This window comes from Phyllobates terribilis, unplaced genomic scaffold (genome assembly GCF_046119375.1).
Source record: "Phyllobates terribilis strain yellow unplaced genomic scaffold, ASM4611937v1 Scaffold_4__5_contigs__length_816908805, whole genome shotgun sequence".
NCBI classification, from domain to species: domain Eukaryota; kingdom Metazoa; phylum Chordata; class Amphibia; order Anura; family Dendrobatidae; genus Phyllobates; species Phyllobates terribilis.
The window spans coordinates 726,750,188-726,768,803 of record NW_027362764.1 but is presented as its reverse complement, the minus strand read 5'-3'; the positions used below and the strand labels follow the sequence as shown (position 1 = coordinate 726,768,803).

The window sequence follows — 18,616 nt, the reverse complement described above, 5'->3', positions numbered from 1 at the left end:
TGCACCCACTTTCCTCACCACCGCAGAGACCATGAAAGTGGCTTATCTTGTACCTATGACAAGTATATAATAATATACTTCCAAATCCATTGTGGGAAATGTCCTGTATGGATCATGGGAAAATAAATGCATTTTTTCCCCTGTAGATTGATTGATCTCTTCTTTTCATGCAACAAGAGATGAGAGCTGAGTGGCAGTTTTTGGACGAGCAATGCCCCTGGTTGACAAAGCAACCAGACCACCACCACTTATTACCGGGTCTCAAAACGCTTCAGTCAAAAAACCTTTTAAATGTTCTCATTTTGGTCAGTGTAATTGGTGTAATGTACTCACCGTTTCCTTTGATGGTAATTCTTGTTGCTCCGTTAATGCTGCCATAATTTGGCATAATCTGCGAGACGATGACTTGTCCACCTGCGAAGAAAATCAATGATAAGGAAATGGGTTTAGTGTGGGAAAAAAAAACAGGCTGGACTTGTTTTACAGGTTTTTTTTTTATCTTTCTGTTTGATCGGGAGAGAATTTTACATTTTCTGTTCATTGTTTATTTTTGGAATTTAGATTAAATGTGACTCCGCAGGAATTCACCGCGAAGTGTTATAGAAAGGTCAACGATGCAAGATGCAAGGATGCAAGAAAATCTTCCCACATTTCCTACGCAGGGCTCAGGCGAATGCATCCATCCATGCGATCAGAGGCTGCCCCTAAAGTGGTTCATAAAGCTGAATATGCTGCCCCATTCACATGTAGCATTTACAGATACAGGTTCTTATACCTACAAGTCAAAATGGCACCAAAAATGTGCTGGCCATTTGGCAGTTAAAGACCAGAAGAATCACAGATATGATACTGCTGTATAAGGCTGCATTCACACACAGCAGTCATGCAGGAACTTTTAACCTCAACATCCTTGTGCCACTTTGGTCTTTCCACTGTTTCCCTTGCGAAATCACTTAATCTTGGAGGAAAACAGCTGTTTCACCTGCAAGATTGCACGGCCGATCATAATGGCTGCCCGGTTTTGTAGGTGAAACAACTGTTTACCTACAATATTCAGTGCAGGAAAACAGTAAAAAGAAAACAGCGTCACAGGGCTGTAGGGGTTAAAAGTCGCAGCATGACAACTGTGTGTGAACGCAGCCTTAATGCCTTTCCCCGGGAGAGGTGGTACATAGGGCAGCATAGTCAGATAACAGGTCCAGTGTTGTAAGCTTCTTTAAAATAAATAAAAAAAAACTTAGGTGGGCATTACCACCTTAGACATTTAGATAAAGTTACCTACTTACGAAACCACATTTATCTCAAGTTAGAGTCCTCTAAACCCAATCTTGCTAGAGACAGTGGCCGGGGGCTTGCTTGACTCTCACAGCATTGGATAGAAAAAGTTGTACACATGGACAGTCTCTTTCACATTATTTGTCCACCTGGATTTGGAGGCCGCCAGTAGCCTCACTAGGCAGGTCAAGGGACCTGGAGATTGGCATGGCTCCCAGAGTTGGAACCCTAAGTTATTAGGCATTTATGGAATATCCCATCAATGTATAAAGTGAGAATACCCCTGTTTTCCATAAGATTATGATTGATAGAAGCCTGACCTCTGAAACCCCCATGCCAATTCAAAGAAAAAGGCATGGATGTATCTTTGACATTTCTCATAGTCAGTATCATGCATATTATCCCTCTTTGCAATGCATCTCTACTTAAAGAGAACCTGTCAGTAGGCTCAACCCTCCTAAACCATCTATATGGGCAGGTAGATCATAGGAAGCTGAATAAAATGACACCTTGATATCTGTGATCCGATGTCTAATTCCAGAGAAATCCACGTTTTTCTTAATATGTAAATGAGCTGTTAAGATCTACAGGCCGGATATAGATCTCCATGAGAATCTACCTCTAGAGATTATTTTAGATGAAATGTGGCGTTATCATGTAAATCAGGTCAGCAGACTGTCAGTCATTACTTGTCTCATACTGGTAGCGTTCCTTTTCATATAAAATAAGCTCTGGAGGCAGATTCTCATGGAGATCAGTGTCCGGCCCATAGATCTTAACAGATCATTTGTGACTCGCCCAGGGGATGGGGATTACTCGGTTACTCGGGCCTTTAGCCTTAAGGATGTCGCGGTGGTCGGCTCCCGGGCCCGTACCCTGGGGTCTCTCTTTAAAAGGGTGGATATTTGTTAATTTTTAGAAAGAGTTCGTGACGCCACCTGTGGCTTCTGGTGAGAATCACCAGCGCTGCGCAGTCCACTGAGGCCGATGATAAGGCAGCTCGGTGGTATAGCTCCCCACAGGTGGAGCTGGGCCTCAGGGCAGTGTATGGCGGGGTATGCAGGACAGACGAGATCCAGCCGGGTCTGAGCAAGAACAGGGACAGACACGATAGTCACTTCAGTACCTTTTACTGATGGAAATTCAGGCACGTCCCGGAGCACTGTAGGGTGAAGGGTGCATGTCAGGATCCTCCCCAATGAGCGGGTTTCGGGCCTCTTGTTTCTTGCCTCTGCGTAGTAAGTTTCTGACCTGCCTGGATCTAGGCCTAACTTTGTCTCTGTCCTGCGCTGGCTGACCTTGTGGTAGGGCCCTTTCTTGGAGTACACGCACCTGAGCTGTGGTAGGGCCTATGTGTCTCCTGGCTCTGTTACGTATCAGCACTTTAGCGATCCTGGGACTTGTAGTTCTCCAGGGATTCCGGTTATGCCTTACTGGGTCATAGAGATCCCGGTAAGCTTCGGACCCGGTGTCCGGTAAATTCTTCGGGGTGAGCTAGTTAAGCTCCTCTGCCCCCTATGTACTAACTCTCCACTCGCCTTCGGCCTACTCGGGCCCTCACTAGACTACTCACACTAACGGCAGCTTGCCGCGCTTCACCGATCTTATGGCGCCGGCACACCTAAGCTCACTTCTCTGAGCTACAACTGAGTCTGGACTGTGCTCCACTGCAGACTAACCTCTCTCAGGCTTCTTTACTGCAGGAACTCTCTCAACAGGTTTGCTCTCTGTCGACTCCAGTCTAGGCTAACTGCTGCCTGGCTCCACCTTCCCTATTTATCTATACCTTACGGGCTCCCTCTGGTGGTCTGAGGTGGAAGGTGGAGATGTGTGAATGGTTATGGGGGCTTCTTGTGGAGGAATCCATCAATGCACTCTTCCAGGATCTGTGATACCAAGCGCAGCTGGGCATCACATTTGCATATTAAGGAAAACATGGATTTCTCTGGAATAAGACAACAGATTGCACATATCAAGGTATCATTTCATTCAGCTTTCTATGACCTGCATGCCCATATAGATGACTTATGAGGGTTGATACTACTGACAGATTCCCTTTAAAAATAAGTTGTCACCTTTCATAAATAGTAATTTTTTAATTGCTGTAATTGCAGCTGTTCTCCTGAAACTGACATTGTTTTTCATTTGTTCCTTTGCCTCTCTATTACTAACATAAGGCCCCATTTTCCCTTCAAATATATCTGGTCTTATGGGAGTGGCCCTCACCTATTTTTAGATGCATCTTCATGAAGATCACGCCCCCTTGGCTAAACAAACTAGATATACAGGGAAGAGACATCCATATTTCAGGAATGGAGAGGTGTAGGAAAACAACAAAAAATAATGCAAGATTCAGGAGAAGAGCGGCATTTACACCAGATTGCATATTTATGAGACAGGTCCTCTTTACATGTAGGGGTGTATTGAGTTTTTTTGCACAGCAGGTGGCCATATAGAGACATTTGCATCAGACAAGTGTGCGCAGTAATTTAAAGAGGTTGTCCGCTACTTTTACATTGATGGCCTATCCTTAAGATAGGCCATCAATGTCTGATCGGCCGGGGTCCGACACCCGGCACCACTGCCAATCAGCTGTTAGCAGTGGCAGCGGTGGCTGCTGTCGACCGGAAGTACTCACTTGCCGTGCTGCTCCATCTACTTGTAGTGGCCAGGGCTTGGTACTGCATATCCGCCTCCTATTCAAATCAATTGGTGGTGTATGTGTAGTACCCTGCGGCGGCCACTACAAGAAGACAGAGAAGCTCGGAAGTGAGTACTTCCGGCCGGTGGTCACCGCCGACACTGATAACAGCTAATCTGCAGAGTGCCGGGTGTCGGACCCCGCCCGATCAGACATTGATGCTCTATTCTAAGGATAGTTCATTAATGTAAAAGTATTGGGCAATTTCTTTAAATTGAGACATGTGACTGACAGGTAAATCTATTGCTGCTGCTTATCTACAGCAGGAATGTAAAAAACAATGCTTGGACGTTGGGAGTGGGATATTGTCGGCTGCTTCCTTTCATAGGAGATTTTTATAGAATCATGTAAAAAATCTGAAATCTTTTGAAAAACTTCTAAGAAGCACGACAAGGTTTACAAAATCATCAAGCGTCATCTGTGCTTTTCAAAAGTAGCAGCAAAAATCCTATTATTATTTATGAATAGCATTAATATAATCTAAGTAAAGCCACTTACATGTCATTTGAATGCAGACATAGAAGAGAAGTACCGACAGCAGCATGGTGCCAGCAGTTGGTGCCCACCACCAGCCGGGGCTGTACAAAACAAAAAACAAAACAATCAGAAATGTGGCAGTATTAATTACAATTCACTCATCATAAAGTGCATAGATATTCAGTTATACATTCCAATAATATGTCTCAGTAACACATTGAATGTGTATTAGGATCACCATCAATAACGGAAATAGAACAATAGTCATGCACTGTCCATGTATAGAGCAGATATCTACAGTGCCTTGAAAAAGTAATCATACCCTGTGAACTTTTCCACATGTCTTCACGTTACAGCCACAAACTTAAATGTATTTTATTGTGATTTTATCTACTATACCAACACAAAGTAGCGAGCATTTGTGAAGTGTAAAGGAAATGATCAGGTCAGGGATAAAGTTGTGGAGAAGAGTAAAACAGGGTTAGGTTATAAAAAAAATAGCCCAAGCTCTGAACATCTCACTGAGCACTATTCAATCCATCATCCAAATATGGAAGGAGTATCGCACAACTGAAAACCTACCAAGATATGGCCGTCCACCTCAGCTGACATCCCAGCAAAGAGAGGACTAATTAGAGAAGCAGCCAAGAGGTCCATGGTCACTCTGGAGGAGCTGCAGAGATCCACTGCTCAGGTGGGAGGATCTGTGCACAGGAGCACACAAGCGTATACATCAGATGAGTGCTATGCAATATTTTACCGGATAGCACTCGGACCAATATTACATTATAGGGCAGTGGAGTTCTGCTATTTTTTTTCTCACGCCGATTTAGAATGAGAAAATAATCACGGCATTGAGTGCATCCGAATCGGACCCTGCACACCCATACCAGTCTATGGGTGCGTGTAAAACATCAGACTGAACACAGATATCATCCGAGTGCAGTCCAAAAACAGCAGACTCAGACAATGGAGAAGATGGAGAAATTAAGTTCTCCGTCTTCTCCTCAGTGTGCTCTGATTCTCTCATGCAAGAGAATCGGATCACAATAACTTGACACTTGGCTCAAACTCTGACATAGTTTGAGCCGAGTGTAGTTAGCATAATCGGCCCAATTCTCTCGCATGAGAGATCATACAGCTGTCTGACCATAGCCATAGTCAAATACTCTACAAATCTGGCTTTTATGGAAGAGTGGCAAGAAGAGAGCCATTTTTGAAAGCAAGCCATAAGAAGCCCCATTTACAAAAGGCCATGTAGTGCACACAGCAAGCATGTGGAAGAAGGAGCCTTGGTCAGAGAAGACCAAAGTAGAACTTTTGTGGCTAAATGCAAAAAGCTATGTGTGGTGAAAAACTAACACTGCACATCAACCTGAAAACACCACGTACAAGATGCAGAATCATCCACATTTCAATGAAAATAACTGATCGAGGGATAACCATTCTGCAAAGTGTGATTATATCCTTAAAGACGAGCTTATGAAAAATCGTCCAAGATCCATCCCGAAAACTTGGACGACTTTTTTTCTCATTTTTATCTGATTTTCATCCCTGTTTTTTTTCTTTTTATGTCCGTGTGCTATCCATGTATGATCCGTTTTCATACAACTCAATTTAAAAATGTACATGATTAAGATACAGTTTTTCTATGTGTATAATAGAAATGTATCTATAAAAATCGGATGCCGCTCTGATGGTCCATGTGTGATACAATTTTTTATGCACCCGTAGACTTGAATGAGTGAGTCTCATCCGAACAGCCCTAGTGAAGAACATGAATTGCTGTTTCCTGCACTTTTTGCAGGATGAGATAATTTCTACACATGTATTACGTCACAGATCGTTATGTTTGTGTTAAACTATTTCCTGCACAGAAGAAAAACACAACATTTTGGCCACATCCACATGCGTCTTATCTACTGTAACTAATCTCAGGCAGAATCCACCGTGTCAGGATCTGTGGATCTGCATCAAATTTGGAGGATTTTAACACAGAAATGATGCAGGTTTACTGCAGAGTTCACCATTTGCATTACAGAGATCTGTAGGGTACGTTCACATGTCGTGTTTTTGCTGCATTTTTACCTTCAGTTTTTCTGCATGTTTTCCATGATAAACACAGCATTTTACTGTCCCAGCAAAGTAAATGAAACTCCTGAAGTTTCCTGCACATTCTGCTTATTTTTTCCTGCAGATATGAAGCTGTTTACAGTCTGCAGCATGTCAATTTTTTCATCATTTTGGGTCCATTTTTCACACTTTCTAATGAATGGGAAAATACGCATCCAAAGAACGCAACAAAAACGGATGCAAAAACGTGTGTTTTTTATGTAGCATCTTTCCTACCAAAAGACATATTTCTGATGCAGAAACGTCTGCAGCAAAAACTGAATATGTGAACATACACTTAGCATACACTTAGGCAGCCCATTTTTGCTGTGCTTTTTTTCTGCAGCAAGACCTGATCTCCTGCCAGGAGGTTTGTTCAGGATTTTTCTTGTTTTTTTGCTTGTTTTTTGGTGCGTTCTTGGTGCGATTTTTCAGGATTTTTTTCGCTGTCCTTTTGTCTCTTTCATGCATGTACAGTGTAAAAAAAAATCTCATTCTGGTTTTGGCACAAAAAACGCTAAAAAAACATTGAAAAATCTGAAAAAATGCTGAAAGAAGTGACATGCTCTATTTTGCAAAAAAACATGCAAAGCACAAAATTCTGATAAAAAAAAAACATGATGTGTGCATGATATTTCTGGAATCTCATAGACTTTGCTGGTACTGTAAAATGCAGCTGAAAATTTGCATAAAAAAACGCTGAAAAAAACAAGATGTTTGACCATAGGGATAGGTCATCAATTTCAGATCAGTGAGGATCCAGCACCAATCAACACCCGACACCAGCACAAATCAACTTTGCAGTGGAATGGCGGCCGGATGTAAACTGTAGACTCAAAGACCACAGTTCCATGCTCTGTTTAATGGCCATTCCTGGGTCCTGCATCTCAACTCCCATTTACTGCAATAGGAGCTGAGCTGCAGTACCTAACACAGTGTACAGGGGCACCGTAGGAAATGCAATGTCTGGACCGGCCTCAGGTCTCCGGACCCATCCAAGAACCTATCCAACAACCTATGAGGTTATTGCACTGGGGTCAGGAGACCCATGTACCGCAAATATCAGACATGTGAAAATGCTCTAACTATTCTGGATCCAGGCTTATGGATATTGTCTGTGCCGACACATTGTAACAAACCATCACCCAGAAGAAAGATTTGTTCTGCTCTTGCATTTAGCTCACAGAGCATTGTCTTCTAAACTACATGTGTAGCACCCCGAGGGCTCGGCTGCTACAGGGGTATTGCACCTCAGTCCAGAGGTGTGATATTCCACTCCCGGGTAAGGATGGAGTGTGGACCAGGGCTCGGTAGGCTGCATGCACCACACACACCCCATTTCCGAGGAACAGCTCAACGGTGCTCCCACTGGACAGAAGTGCAGGCACGACAGCATCTGTTCCTGGCTGGAGTGGGGAGGGGGTGGAATACCCAGTGGTGTAGGAGCAGATAGAGGTGGGTTTCTGGGCATAGGTAGGAGCCCATTGGTTGCTAGTCACCTGGGCTCGGGTGTCAGAAGGAGGTATATAAGGTGGGCACCATCTTAGAGTCAGTTCAGTGAAGAGTGAGAGGAGAAGACAGGAAGCAGAGCCTCTGCATGGGCTCTGCTCTGCAGGCAGGCCTTGTCAGGAGGCTGGAGCCTGAGAGAGAGAGAGAGAAGAAGGAAGAGAAAGGAAAGTAGGAAAGGAACTGGAACAGAGGAGAAAGGAAGCAAGGAACACAGAGAAAGGCCCAGAGACACGAGGACAGAAGGAACCCCATATGCCCAGGAGATACAGGGTGAAGGGTTGGCAGAGCAGGGTACCGGAACCCGAATTGGTGGAGGCGACTAATCCTCAGCCAAAACCGGAGGTTGTGACCACATCTTGGTGCGACCCCCTCACTACATCCACCAGAAAGGCATACCGTATAGGGTCAGGGAGACCGGAGATAGGTTTCGCCAACAGAAGGCCCGAGGAAGCTGGACAAAGGTGGGTCCCTGGTGGGGACGGCCAGTAGAAAGGAAGAGAGGGGAGCTCTGAACCACACTCTGGAATTGCCTGGGAGTTGACCGAGTCCCTTGCCTGGTGAACGCAGCACGGCTCAGGCGGTCCCTCATGTGCACAAGTGACCAGAATAACAACCGTGAGTAAAGCTTTGAAAACTGCAACTGCACGTCTCTGTGATTCCTCGCCGCACCGGCACCATTGGGACTGGGACGCTCGCGCCATCACTCCCATCATCTCTCACATTAGCTGCCCTGAGGCAATACTCCTCCCGTGGGGAGTTATCCCATACTCGGCTGCGCAACCAACATCAGCCTCAGCGGTCGGCAGCGCAGCGGCGGTCCCCACTGACCGCAATCCACGGGTGGCGTAGTTGGACATTTGCTATACATTAAGACTGCCACTTGTTTGACCACCCTGGGCACGGACCGGGTCACCGCCACGGAGAACTACAACCCCCAGCGATCCGGCTCCGGGTATTTCCCCTGCACAACACAGGCCCAGGGGGCGCGTCACATGCAACTGTACCAAACAAGTTTTCAGCGTCCACATATTAATCCAATTCACTTGCAGCAAGCAGAGTTGTTAATATTTGTATCTCAAAAATGTTTCGGCTAATTTAAAGAATAAAAATGAAATTATTTCGGACAGATATTCTCATATATTACATGTGCTCCGCCATACCTCCTCTCAGATCTCTTAAATCTCAGCCGTTCTCCAGAAAACTACAGTAGGAGGTCGGGTAAACTCTCAATGGATGAAATCCAATGAATATCCCATCTTTTATGTGCGACCTGTTTGCAGGCGTGAATCCGTTCACACGCTCCAGTAGCTCCTTCCGTCTTGCAGCTGAAAGTTTCTCATTCTGACAGAGCTGAAACTTCTGCTGCTTTTATGTGACTTTGGCTGTAAGACGTTTATCTGTTCCCAGAATTGTATGGAACATCTTTCCGTACAACTGTCAGATGTCAGGTTTAGATTTCCTGAGCTCCCTCCTAGTGGTGGAAAATAGTCACTACAGATTTACAATTTAGAACCTGTTTCCTCACCAGATTAGGAGGGAGGCTATGTGCACGCAGATCTTTCAAGGAGTTTTTGGAGCAGAAACTGAGCAGAAACTCTACAAATCCTCCTCCAAATCTCAAAACTCCTCAAAAACTTTGAGTTTCCGCTTAGTTTCTGCTCTGAAAACTCAGCAAAAAGACTCCTTGTGCACACGGCCTTAGATGGTTATTTTGAAATAGAGTTTTTTGAAGTGGGTTTTTTCTGGCTAAAAATCTGCGGAAAAATCTCTTCATATACTCTTGGAATAAACTTTCTATTTTCTATTTTTCTATAGATGGATAGATGATAGATAGAAATATGTCAGTGAGACATATGATCAGTGCTTTGCTTGTGTACTTTTCTGTACTTGTATTTACTAAATAAAAAATAAATAAATTAAAAAAATGGTGTGGGGTCCTCCTTATTTTTATGAACCAGCTAAGGGAAAGAAGACAGCTGGGTGAACATAAAGTGACACTCTGAACAATGTCACTTTATGTAGCAGTAACTCTGGAACACTTCAACGTAACCCAGTGAATCTGTGTTTTCGCAACATATTGTACTTCATATTAGTGGTAAATTTAGGCTGATATTTTTTGTGTTTATTTGTGAAAATATCAGAATTTTTTTTTTACATTTTGAGAATTTTCAAACTTTTCATTTAATGCCCTTAAACCAGACAGTTATATCACACAAAATAGATAATAACATTTACCACATGTCTACTTTACATCAGCATCATTTTTGAAACATGATTTTTTTTTGTTAGGAAGTTAGAAGGGATAAGTTGATAATCAATTTCTCAATTTTCCACCAAAATTTACAAAACCAATTTTTTTAAGGATCACATCACATCACATTTGAAGTGACTTTGAGGGAAAATACCCAAAGTGACACCACTTTAAAAACCACACCTCACAAAGTGCTCAAAACCACATACAAAAAGTTTATTAACCCTTCAGGTGCTTCACAGTAATTAAAGCAATGTGGAAGGAAAAAATTAAAATTTAACTTTTTCCCACAAAAATGTTGATATAGCCTCAATTTTTGCAGTTTCAGAGGGGTAGTAAGAGAAAATGGACTGTGTAGTTTGTTGTGCAATTTTTCTTGAATACACCGATACCCCATATGTGGGAGAAAACTACTGTTTGGGCGCACGGCAGGGTTCGGAAGGGAAGGAGCGCCATTTGATTTTTGGAGTTCAAAATTGGCTGGAATAGATAGCGGATGCCATGTCTCATTTGCAGAGCCCATGATGTGCCTAAACAGTGAAAAACCTCAACAAGTGACCCCATTTTGGAAACTAGACCCCACTAGACATCCAGGTGCTTAACAGAAATTTTATAACGTAGATTTGTGAAAATGAGAAAATACATTTTTCCCACAAAAATGTTGGTTTTGCCTCAAATTTTTCATATTCAAAGAAGTAACAGAAGAATGTTTACTTTAAAATTTTTGTGCAATTTCTTCTGAGTACATCGATACTCAATATGTGGTGAAAAACTACTGTTTAGGCACACAGCAGGGCTCAGAAGTGAAGGAGCGCCAACTGAATTTTGGAGCTCAATTTTGTCTGGAATGCCAAAACAGCAGAAACCCCCCATTAGTGACCCCATTTTGGAAACTACAGCGTTCGAAGAATTCATCTAGGGGTGTAGTGAGCATTTTTAACCTACAGGCGATTCACAGAATTTTATAACATTAGGATGAGTACATGGCAAATTACCATTTTTCCACTAAAATGTTGCTTTGGCCCCAAGTTTTTAATTTTCAAAAGGGATAATAGGAGAAAATGAATGGTATAATTTGTTACACAATTTATCCTGATTACGATAATACCCCATATGTGGCCAGAAACTACCTTTGAGGTACAGTGCAAAGCTCAGAAGGGAAGAAGCACCATATTGGAGTTCAGATTTTGATGGAATGATTTGAAGGTGCCATGTCACATTGCAGATTTTATTGTTATGGTTTGCGGGTGCCATGACCAACTGGGAGAGCCTCTGAGGTGCCAGAACAACAGAAACCCCCATAAGTGACCCCATTTTACAAACATCACCTCTCAGTGAATACATCTAAGGGTGCAGTCAAGGCCGGCTCCAGGTTTTTGTGGGCCCCGGGCGAAAGAGTCTCAGTGGGCCCCTTTAACACATACCATGATTCATGATGCACAGATACCACAGAGAAATATATATATATAGTAAAAGGCCAAGATTTCACTTCTTAAATTACATGAGCGATATCTATAGTAAATTCTACAATAGCTCAGAAACCGTCGACTCCTCACAGTGCACAGTGCAGACCGGATAGTATAGTCCTCCATACAATATTATGGGCACCACATAGTCCTCAATGCAGTATTATGGGCCCCATATAACGCTCCATACAGGATACTGGCCCCCTTATAATGCTCCATACAGGATACTGGCCCCCATATAACGCTCCATACAGGATACTGACCCCCTTATAACGCTCCATACAGGATACTGGCCCCGATATAACGCACCATACATAATACTGGCCCTCATATAACACTCCATACAGGATACTGGCCCCCTTATAACACTCCATACAGGATACTGGCCCTCTTATAATGCTCCATAATAATAATAATAATAATAATAGTTTATTTTTTATAGCGCCAACATATTCCGCAGCACTTTACAAATTTTAGGGGGGACTTATACAGACAATACAGAATAAGCATATCTCATATCGAACGGAGTGAGGGCCCTGCTCGCAAGCTTACAGTCTATGAGGAAGTGGGGGAGACACAAAAGGTAAAAAGTACATATATTGTATAATACAGCTTTGATATACTGAATAGGATAAATAATAATACATGGACTGGTCGCCTGCCAGTATGTGTGCAGTCCTGACAGAGGCTTTTATGTGCATGGTTGGTTTGAACCCGAAGTTGAAGAAGATTTTAATATGGGGGAAAGCTGGGATGGACAGAGTGTGTTTAGGTGATACGCCAGTCTAAAGAAATGTGTTTTTAGGGTTCGCTTGAAACTGTGGGTATTGGGAATTAATCGAACTGTCCTGGGTAGTACATTCCAGAGAATTGGCGCAGCACGCGAGAAATCTTGGAGACGGGAGTGGGAAGTTCGGATTATGGAGGATTTTAGTTTCAAGTCATTTGCAGAATGGAGGGCACGTGTAGGGTGGTAGACTGAGACAAGGGAGGAGATGTAGGGGGGTACTGAAGCATGGAGCGCTTTGTGGGTAAGCGTGATAAGTTTAAAACGAACTCTATATTGGATGGGCAACCAATGCAATGACTGGCACAGGGAAGAGGCATCGGTGTAGCGGTTGGCGAGGAATATGATCCTGGCTGCTGCGTTCAGGACGGATTGGAGAGGGGAGAGTTTAGTAAGAGGGAGACCGATTAGTAGAGCGTTGCAATAGTCAAGACGAGAATGAATAAGAGCGACAGTAAGAGTTTTTGCCGAGTCAAAGGTGAGAAAAGTCCTGATTCTTGAGATGTTTTTGAGGTGTAGATCACATGAACGAGCGAGTGATTTGATGTGAGGAGTGAAAGAAAGATCTGAATCAAAAATGACCCCAAGACAGCGGGCTTGTAGCTGGGGAGTAATGGTTGAGCCACAAACGGAGATGGCAATATCGGGCACAGGTAGATTAATGGAGGGAGGAAAGACGAGTAGTTCAGTTTTTGACAGATTCAGTTTTAGGTAGAGGGAGGACATAATGTTAGACACAGCAGAAAGACAATCACTGGTCTTTTGTAGTAATGCAGGGGTGATGTCCGGAGCAGAGGTGTATAATTGGGTGTCATCAGCATAGAGATGGTACTGAAAACCGAATCTACTGATTGTTTGTCCAATAGGAGCGGTGTATAAGGAGAAAAGAAGGGGGCCTAGGACTGATCCTTGAGGAACCCCGACAGTAAGAGGAAGTAGGGAGGAGGAGGAGCCGGCAAAAGACACAGAGAAGGAGCGGTCAGAGAGATAAGAGGAGAACCAGGAGAGAACCGTGTCCTTGAGGCCAATAGTGCGGAGCATAGTGAGGAGGAGCTGATGATCCACAGTGTCGAATGCTGCAGAGAGATCCAGGAGAATCAGCAGGGAGTAGTGACCATTAGATTTAGCTGTTAGTAGATCATTAGAGACTTTAGTGAGGGCAGTTTCAGTAGAATGTAAAGAGCGGAAACCAGATTGTAAAGGGTCAAGAAGAGAGTTGTCTGAGAGATAGCGAATTAGACGGGAGTGGACCAGGCGTTCCAGGAGTTTAGAGATAAAGGGAAGATACTGGATACTGGCCCCCATATAATGCCCCATGCAGGCTGTGTCCCCCCACATAACGCCCCATGCAGGCTGCCCCCCCACACACATAATGCCCCATGCAAGATGTCATTTCCCCCTCATATAATGGCCCATGGAGGATGTCACTTCCCTCCATATAATGCACCATGCAGGATGTCACCCCCCCCCCATATAATGCCCCATGCAGTATGTCATTTCCCCTTTATATTATGCCCCATGCAGGATGTCACTCCCCCCCTATATAATGCCCCATATAGGATGTCACCTCTCCCCCCATATAATGCCCCATGCAGGATGCCACCTCTCCCCCCCATATTGTTATGATCTGCAACAAGTACTAAAGAAAGATAGGGGAAAGCTGTCCCTACAGTAAGACTAAGCTGAATCCCTACGATGTAGCAGGCTGCCTGTTCCTAGAGAACAGACCCGCCTTAGTCCTCGGCTACTCTGAACGAAGACCTATAGCATAAGGGGAGGGGTCCCTAAAAGAACTAAGGACTGGAACAAAAATGGGACACCTCCTAAACAGAGAAGTTGTTGCAGAACACAAAAAGACAAACAGACAAAAAGGTACTAGAGGTCTCAGAAGGACCAAGTGAACTGACAGAGATAGGCACTGAAGCACCTGGCTAGAAAGACAGTCAAACAACACTAAAGTCCAGCACAGCCAGGAGGGCGGAGCTGGAATATAAAGGCAGGTGGTCACGAGACGGCAAAACACAAGATCGAAAAAACAAACAGGAGGGTTCTAACACATATAATGCCCCATGCAGGATGTCACCTCTCCCCCCCATGTAATACCCCATGCAGGATGTCACTAACCCCTCCATATAATGCCCCATGCAGGATGTCACTTCCCACCCCCATGTAATGCCCCATGCAGGATGTCATTCCCCCCCATATATTTCCCCATGCAGGATGTCACTCCCCCCCCCAATATGATGCCCCATGCAGGATGTCATCCCCCCCATATAATGCCCCATGCCTTCATACATAAAGTTAAAAAAAAATCAAATACTCACCTAACTTCTCACCTGCTGCCACTGCTCTGGACTCCTCAGCGTCGCCGCCGTCTTCCCGCTCTGCACTGTGACGGCTCAGGAGAGGGTGTGGTGAAAAGACGTCACCGCTCCCTCTGACCTGAGATGTCACAGTTAGAGGACACAGAAGAGACCGGAGCTGCTGCGGAGGCACAGAGAGAGGTAAGTATTGTGCCAGCTGCTGGGGCCCTGAGCAAGTGGGGGGACGGGCGCAGTAATGCTTAGCCACACGGCGAGACTAGGGTGAGAAGGAGAACTGTTTGACTCTTGGAGAACAAATTATCGTAGAATAGTTTGCAGATGCCATGAAAAGAGCCCCTATGTGCCAGAAGAACAGAATCCCCCTCAAGTGACTCCATTTTGAAAATTACACCCCTCTAGGAGTAGTGACGATTTTGACTCCATGGGTGTTTTCCAGAAACAAGCAGCAGTGGACTTTGATGAGTGAAAATTGCAAATCTGCCAGTGTATTGCCCAGTACATTGTAGTGCCCAGTATGTTGTAGTGCCCAGTACATTGTGCCCAGCTCGTGCTTCTGGAGACATGCAACCATAAATGAAGCAGGCTCTAATTGCTACAGAAATGGCACACATGTGGAAGCTAAATGTGGATTAGGCACACTGGCGCTCAGAAGGGAGGAGGGCATTAGGATTTGGGAGCGCAGAATTCACTGGATTTCTTGTGGGGGCTTTTCCAGAGCCTTTGTATTGTCAGTAACATGGAAGCCCTATATATTTGCATTGACAGATGACTGACCTGAATGGGGACTTGCTTTTTTATGGATTGAGGTTTTAATAAGCCTTTATTGGGAACATTTTACATAACATATTGGATCATAACTATCTGCGCTCTACGCTGAGCACTTACATCAAGGTTTCCATCTAAATCTCCCAATAATGTAACTCAGATGAAACCCCCAAAGGGTTCATTCACTATGAGGCAGCAGAGTTACTCTGGACTCTGTCTGGCCTCGGTTTAGCAGTGTTCTTCTTTACAGAGGTGCCCAAAACTGTGGCTAACCATGCATTTATGCACACTTAGATGGATACCGCTGGATCATAGACCAGACAGAGACCACAGTGTCTTCATCTGCCTCATTATAGGGAATCTTCCACCGGGGGTTTCATCTGAATCACCTATTTACATGGAAACACCAATGTAAGAGCTCAGTGTAGAGCGCAGGATAAATGTGCACCAAGTCTTATTGTGATCTTTGGGAGGCAGAATTAACAAATCAACAGCAGGTGAACAATTGGTTTTTGTTATGATCTGAAACATGTACTAAGGAAAGATAGGGGAAAGCTGTCCCTACAGTAAGTCTATGCTGAATCCCTACGATGTAGCGGGCTGCCTGTTCCTAGTGAAAAGACCCGCCTTAGTCCTTGGCTAGTCTGAACAAAGACCTATAGAATTAAAAGAGGGGTCCCTAAAGAACTAAGGACTGGGACAAAAATGTGACACCTCCTAAACAGAGAAGTTGTTGCTGAACACAAAAAGACAAACTGACAAAAATGTACTAGAGGTCCCAGAGGACCAAGCGAACTTGACAGAGAAAGGAGGGTTCTAACAGTTTTAATAAATTTTTACGCCGTTTCTTGTGCAGTATAAGTGATTAGGCGGCTTTGTTCTTTGAGTCAACGCGATTACAGTGATACTAGATTTATATCGGTTTTGTATATTTGGCTGCTATCACACACTAAAAGACTCTTTCTTTTGTAAAATAAAATTTTTCCATCACCATATTCTGAGAGCTATAATTTTTCTATATTTCTGCCGTTTTTTTATGACGTTCAACGTGTGGTAAAATTGATATAGCAGATTTATTCTTCGGGTCAGTACAATTACAGCGATATCACATTTATATCATGTTTTTATGTTTTGCTGCTTTTACACAATAAAAACAATTCTATAGAAAAAATAATTATTTTTGCATCGTTATATTCTGAGAGCTATAACTTTTTTATTTCTCTGCTGATTGAGCTTTATGGTAGCTTACATTTTGTCAGACAAGATGACGTTTTCAGTGATACCATTTATATTTACATTCAACTTTTTTACCAACTGTTATACCGCATTTGTTTTTATGGTATGATGAAAGCATGATTAAAAAACATAGTTTTATGCCACGTTTTTTATTGAAAAATGTTTACATTGTACACTAGTGTGACCGTTTTATACACTGTTCAAAAAAATAAAGGGAACGCTCAAATAACACATCCTAGATCTGAATGAATGAAATATTCTCATTGAATACTTTGTTCTGTACGAAGTTGAATGTGCTGACAACAAAATCACACAAAAATCATCAATGGAAATCAAATTTATTAACCAATGGAGGCCTGGATTTGGAGTCACCCCCAAAATTAAAGTGGAAAAACACACTACAGCCTGATCCAACTTTGATGTAATGTCCTTAAAACAAGTCAAAATGAGGCTCAGTATTGTGTGTGGTCTCCACGTGCCTGTATGACCTCCCTACAACGCCTTGGCATGCTCCTGATGAGGTTGCGGATGGTCTCCTGTGGGATCTCCTCCCAGACCTGGACTAAAGCATCCGCCAACTCCTGGACAGTCTGTGGTGCAACGTGACGTTGGTGGATGGAGCGAGACATGATGTCCTAGATGTGCTCAATTGGATTCAGGTCTGGGGAACAGGCGGGCCAGTCCATAGCTTCAATGCCTTCATCTTGCCCTCCAAAGAAATGCCACCCCACACCATTACCGACCCACTGCCAAACCGGTCATGCTGAAGGATGTTGCAAGCAGCAGATCGCTCTCCACGGAGTCTCCAGACTCTGTCACGTCTGTCACATGTGCTCAGTGTGAACCTGCTTTCATCTGTGAAGAGCACAGGGCGCCAATGGCGACTTTGCCAATCCTGGTGTTCGGTGGCAAATGCCAAGTGTCCTGCACGGTGTGGGGCTGTGAGCACAACCCCCATCTGTGGACGTCGGGCCCTCATACCACCCTCATGGAGTCGGTTTCTAACCATTTGTGCAGACACATGCACATTTGTGGCCTGCTGGAGGTCAGTTTGCAGGGCTCTGGCAGTGCTCCTCCTGTTCCTCCTTGCACAAAGGCGGAGGTAGTGGTCTTGCTGCTGGGTTGTTGCCCTCCTACGGCCCCCTCCACGTCTCCTGGTGTACTGGCCTGTCTCCTGGTAGCGCCTCCAGCCTCTGGACACTACGCTGACAGACACAGCAAACCTTCTTGCCACAGCTCGCATTAATGTGCCATCCTGGATGAGCTGCACTACCTGAGCTACTTCTGTGGGTTGTAGAGTCCATCTTATGCTACCACGAGTGTGAAAGCTCAACCAACAGTCAAAAGTGACCAAAAAGTCAGCCAGAAAGCATTGGTACTGAGATGTGGTCTGTGGTCCCCACCTGCAGAACCACTCTTTTATTGAGTGTATCTTGATAATTGCCAATAATTTCCATCTATTGTCTTTTACATTTGCACAACTGCATGTGAAATTGATTGTCAATCAGTGTTGCTTCCTAAGTGGACAGTTTGATTTCACAGAAGTTTGATTTTCCTGGAGTTATATTCTGTTGTTTAAGTGTTCCCTTTATTTTTTTGAGCAGTGTAGGTCATTCCAGATGCGGCGATACCAAATATGTGTATTTCTCTTGTTTCTTTTTTTACTTAAATATACTTCTTTATTGGTTTAATATTTTTTTTCTTTATTTATTT

The 18,616-nt window shown here is 43.9% G+C and overlaps 1 protein-coding gene across 2 annotated transcripts in view; it reads right to left on the bottom strand.

Annotated features, from left to right (window-relative positions):
* PKHD1L1 (PKHD1 like 1) overlaps positions 1 to 18,616 on the bottom strand; it is a 378,989-nt gene that overhangs the window by 329,794 nt on the left and 30,579 nt on the right. The window contains exons 1-3 of one of the 2 annotated variants that reach the window (XM_073679778.1): positions 9,235 to 9,443; positions 4,475 to 4,554; positions 334 to 414 (exon numbers count right to left, since the gene is read on the bottom strand). In XM_073679778.1, the coding sequence (XP_073535879.1) occupies positions 334 to 414; positions 4,475 to 4,520 (127 nt within the window). In that variant the 5' untranslated portion in view covers positions 4,521 to 4,554; positions 9,235 to 9,443. Of the gene's footprint in view, positions 1 to 333; positions 415 to 4,474; positions 4,555 to 9,234; positions 9,444 to 18,616 lie in introns of those variants that run through there. The other variant, XM_073679777.1, reaches the window with a different exon arrangement.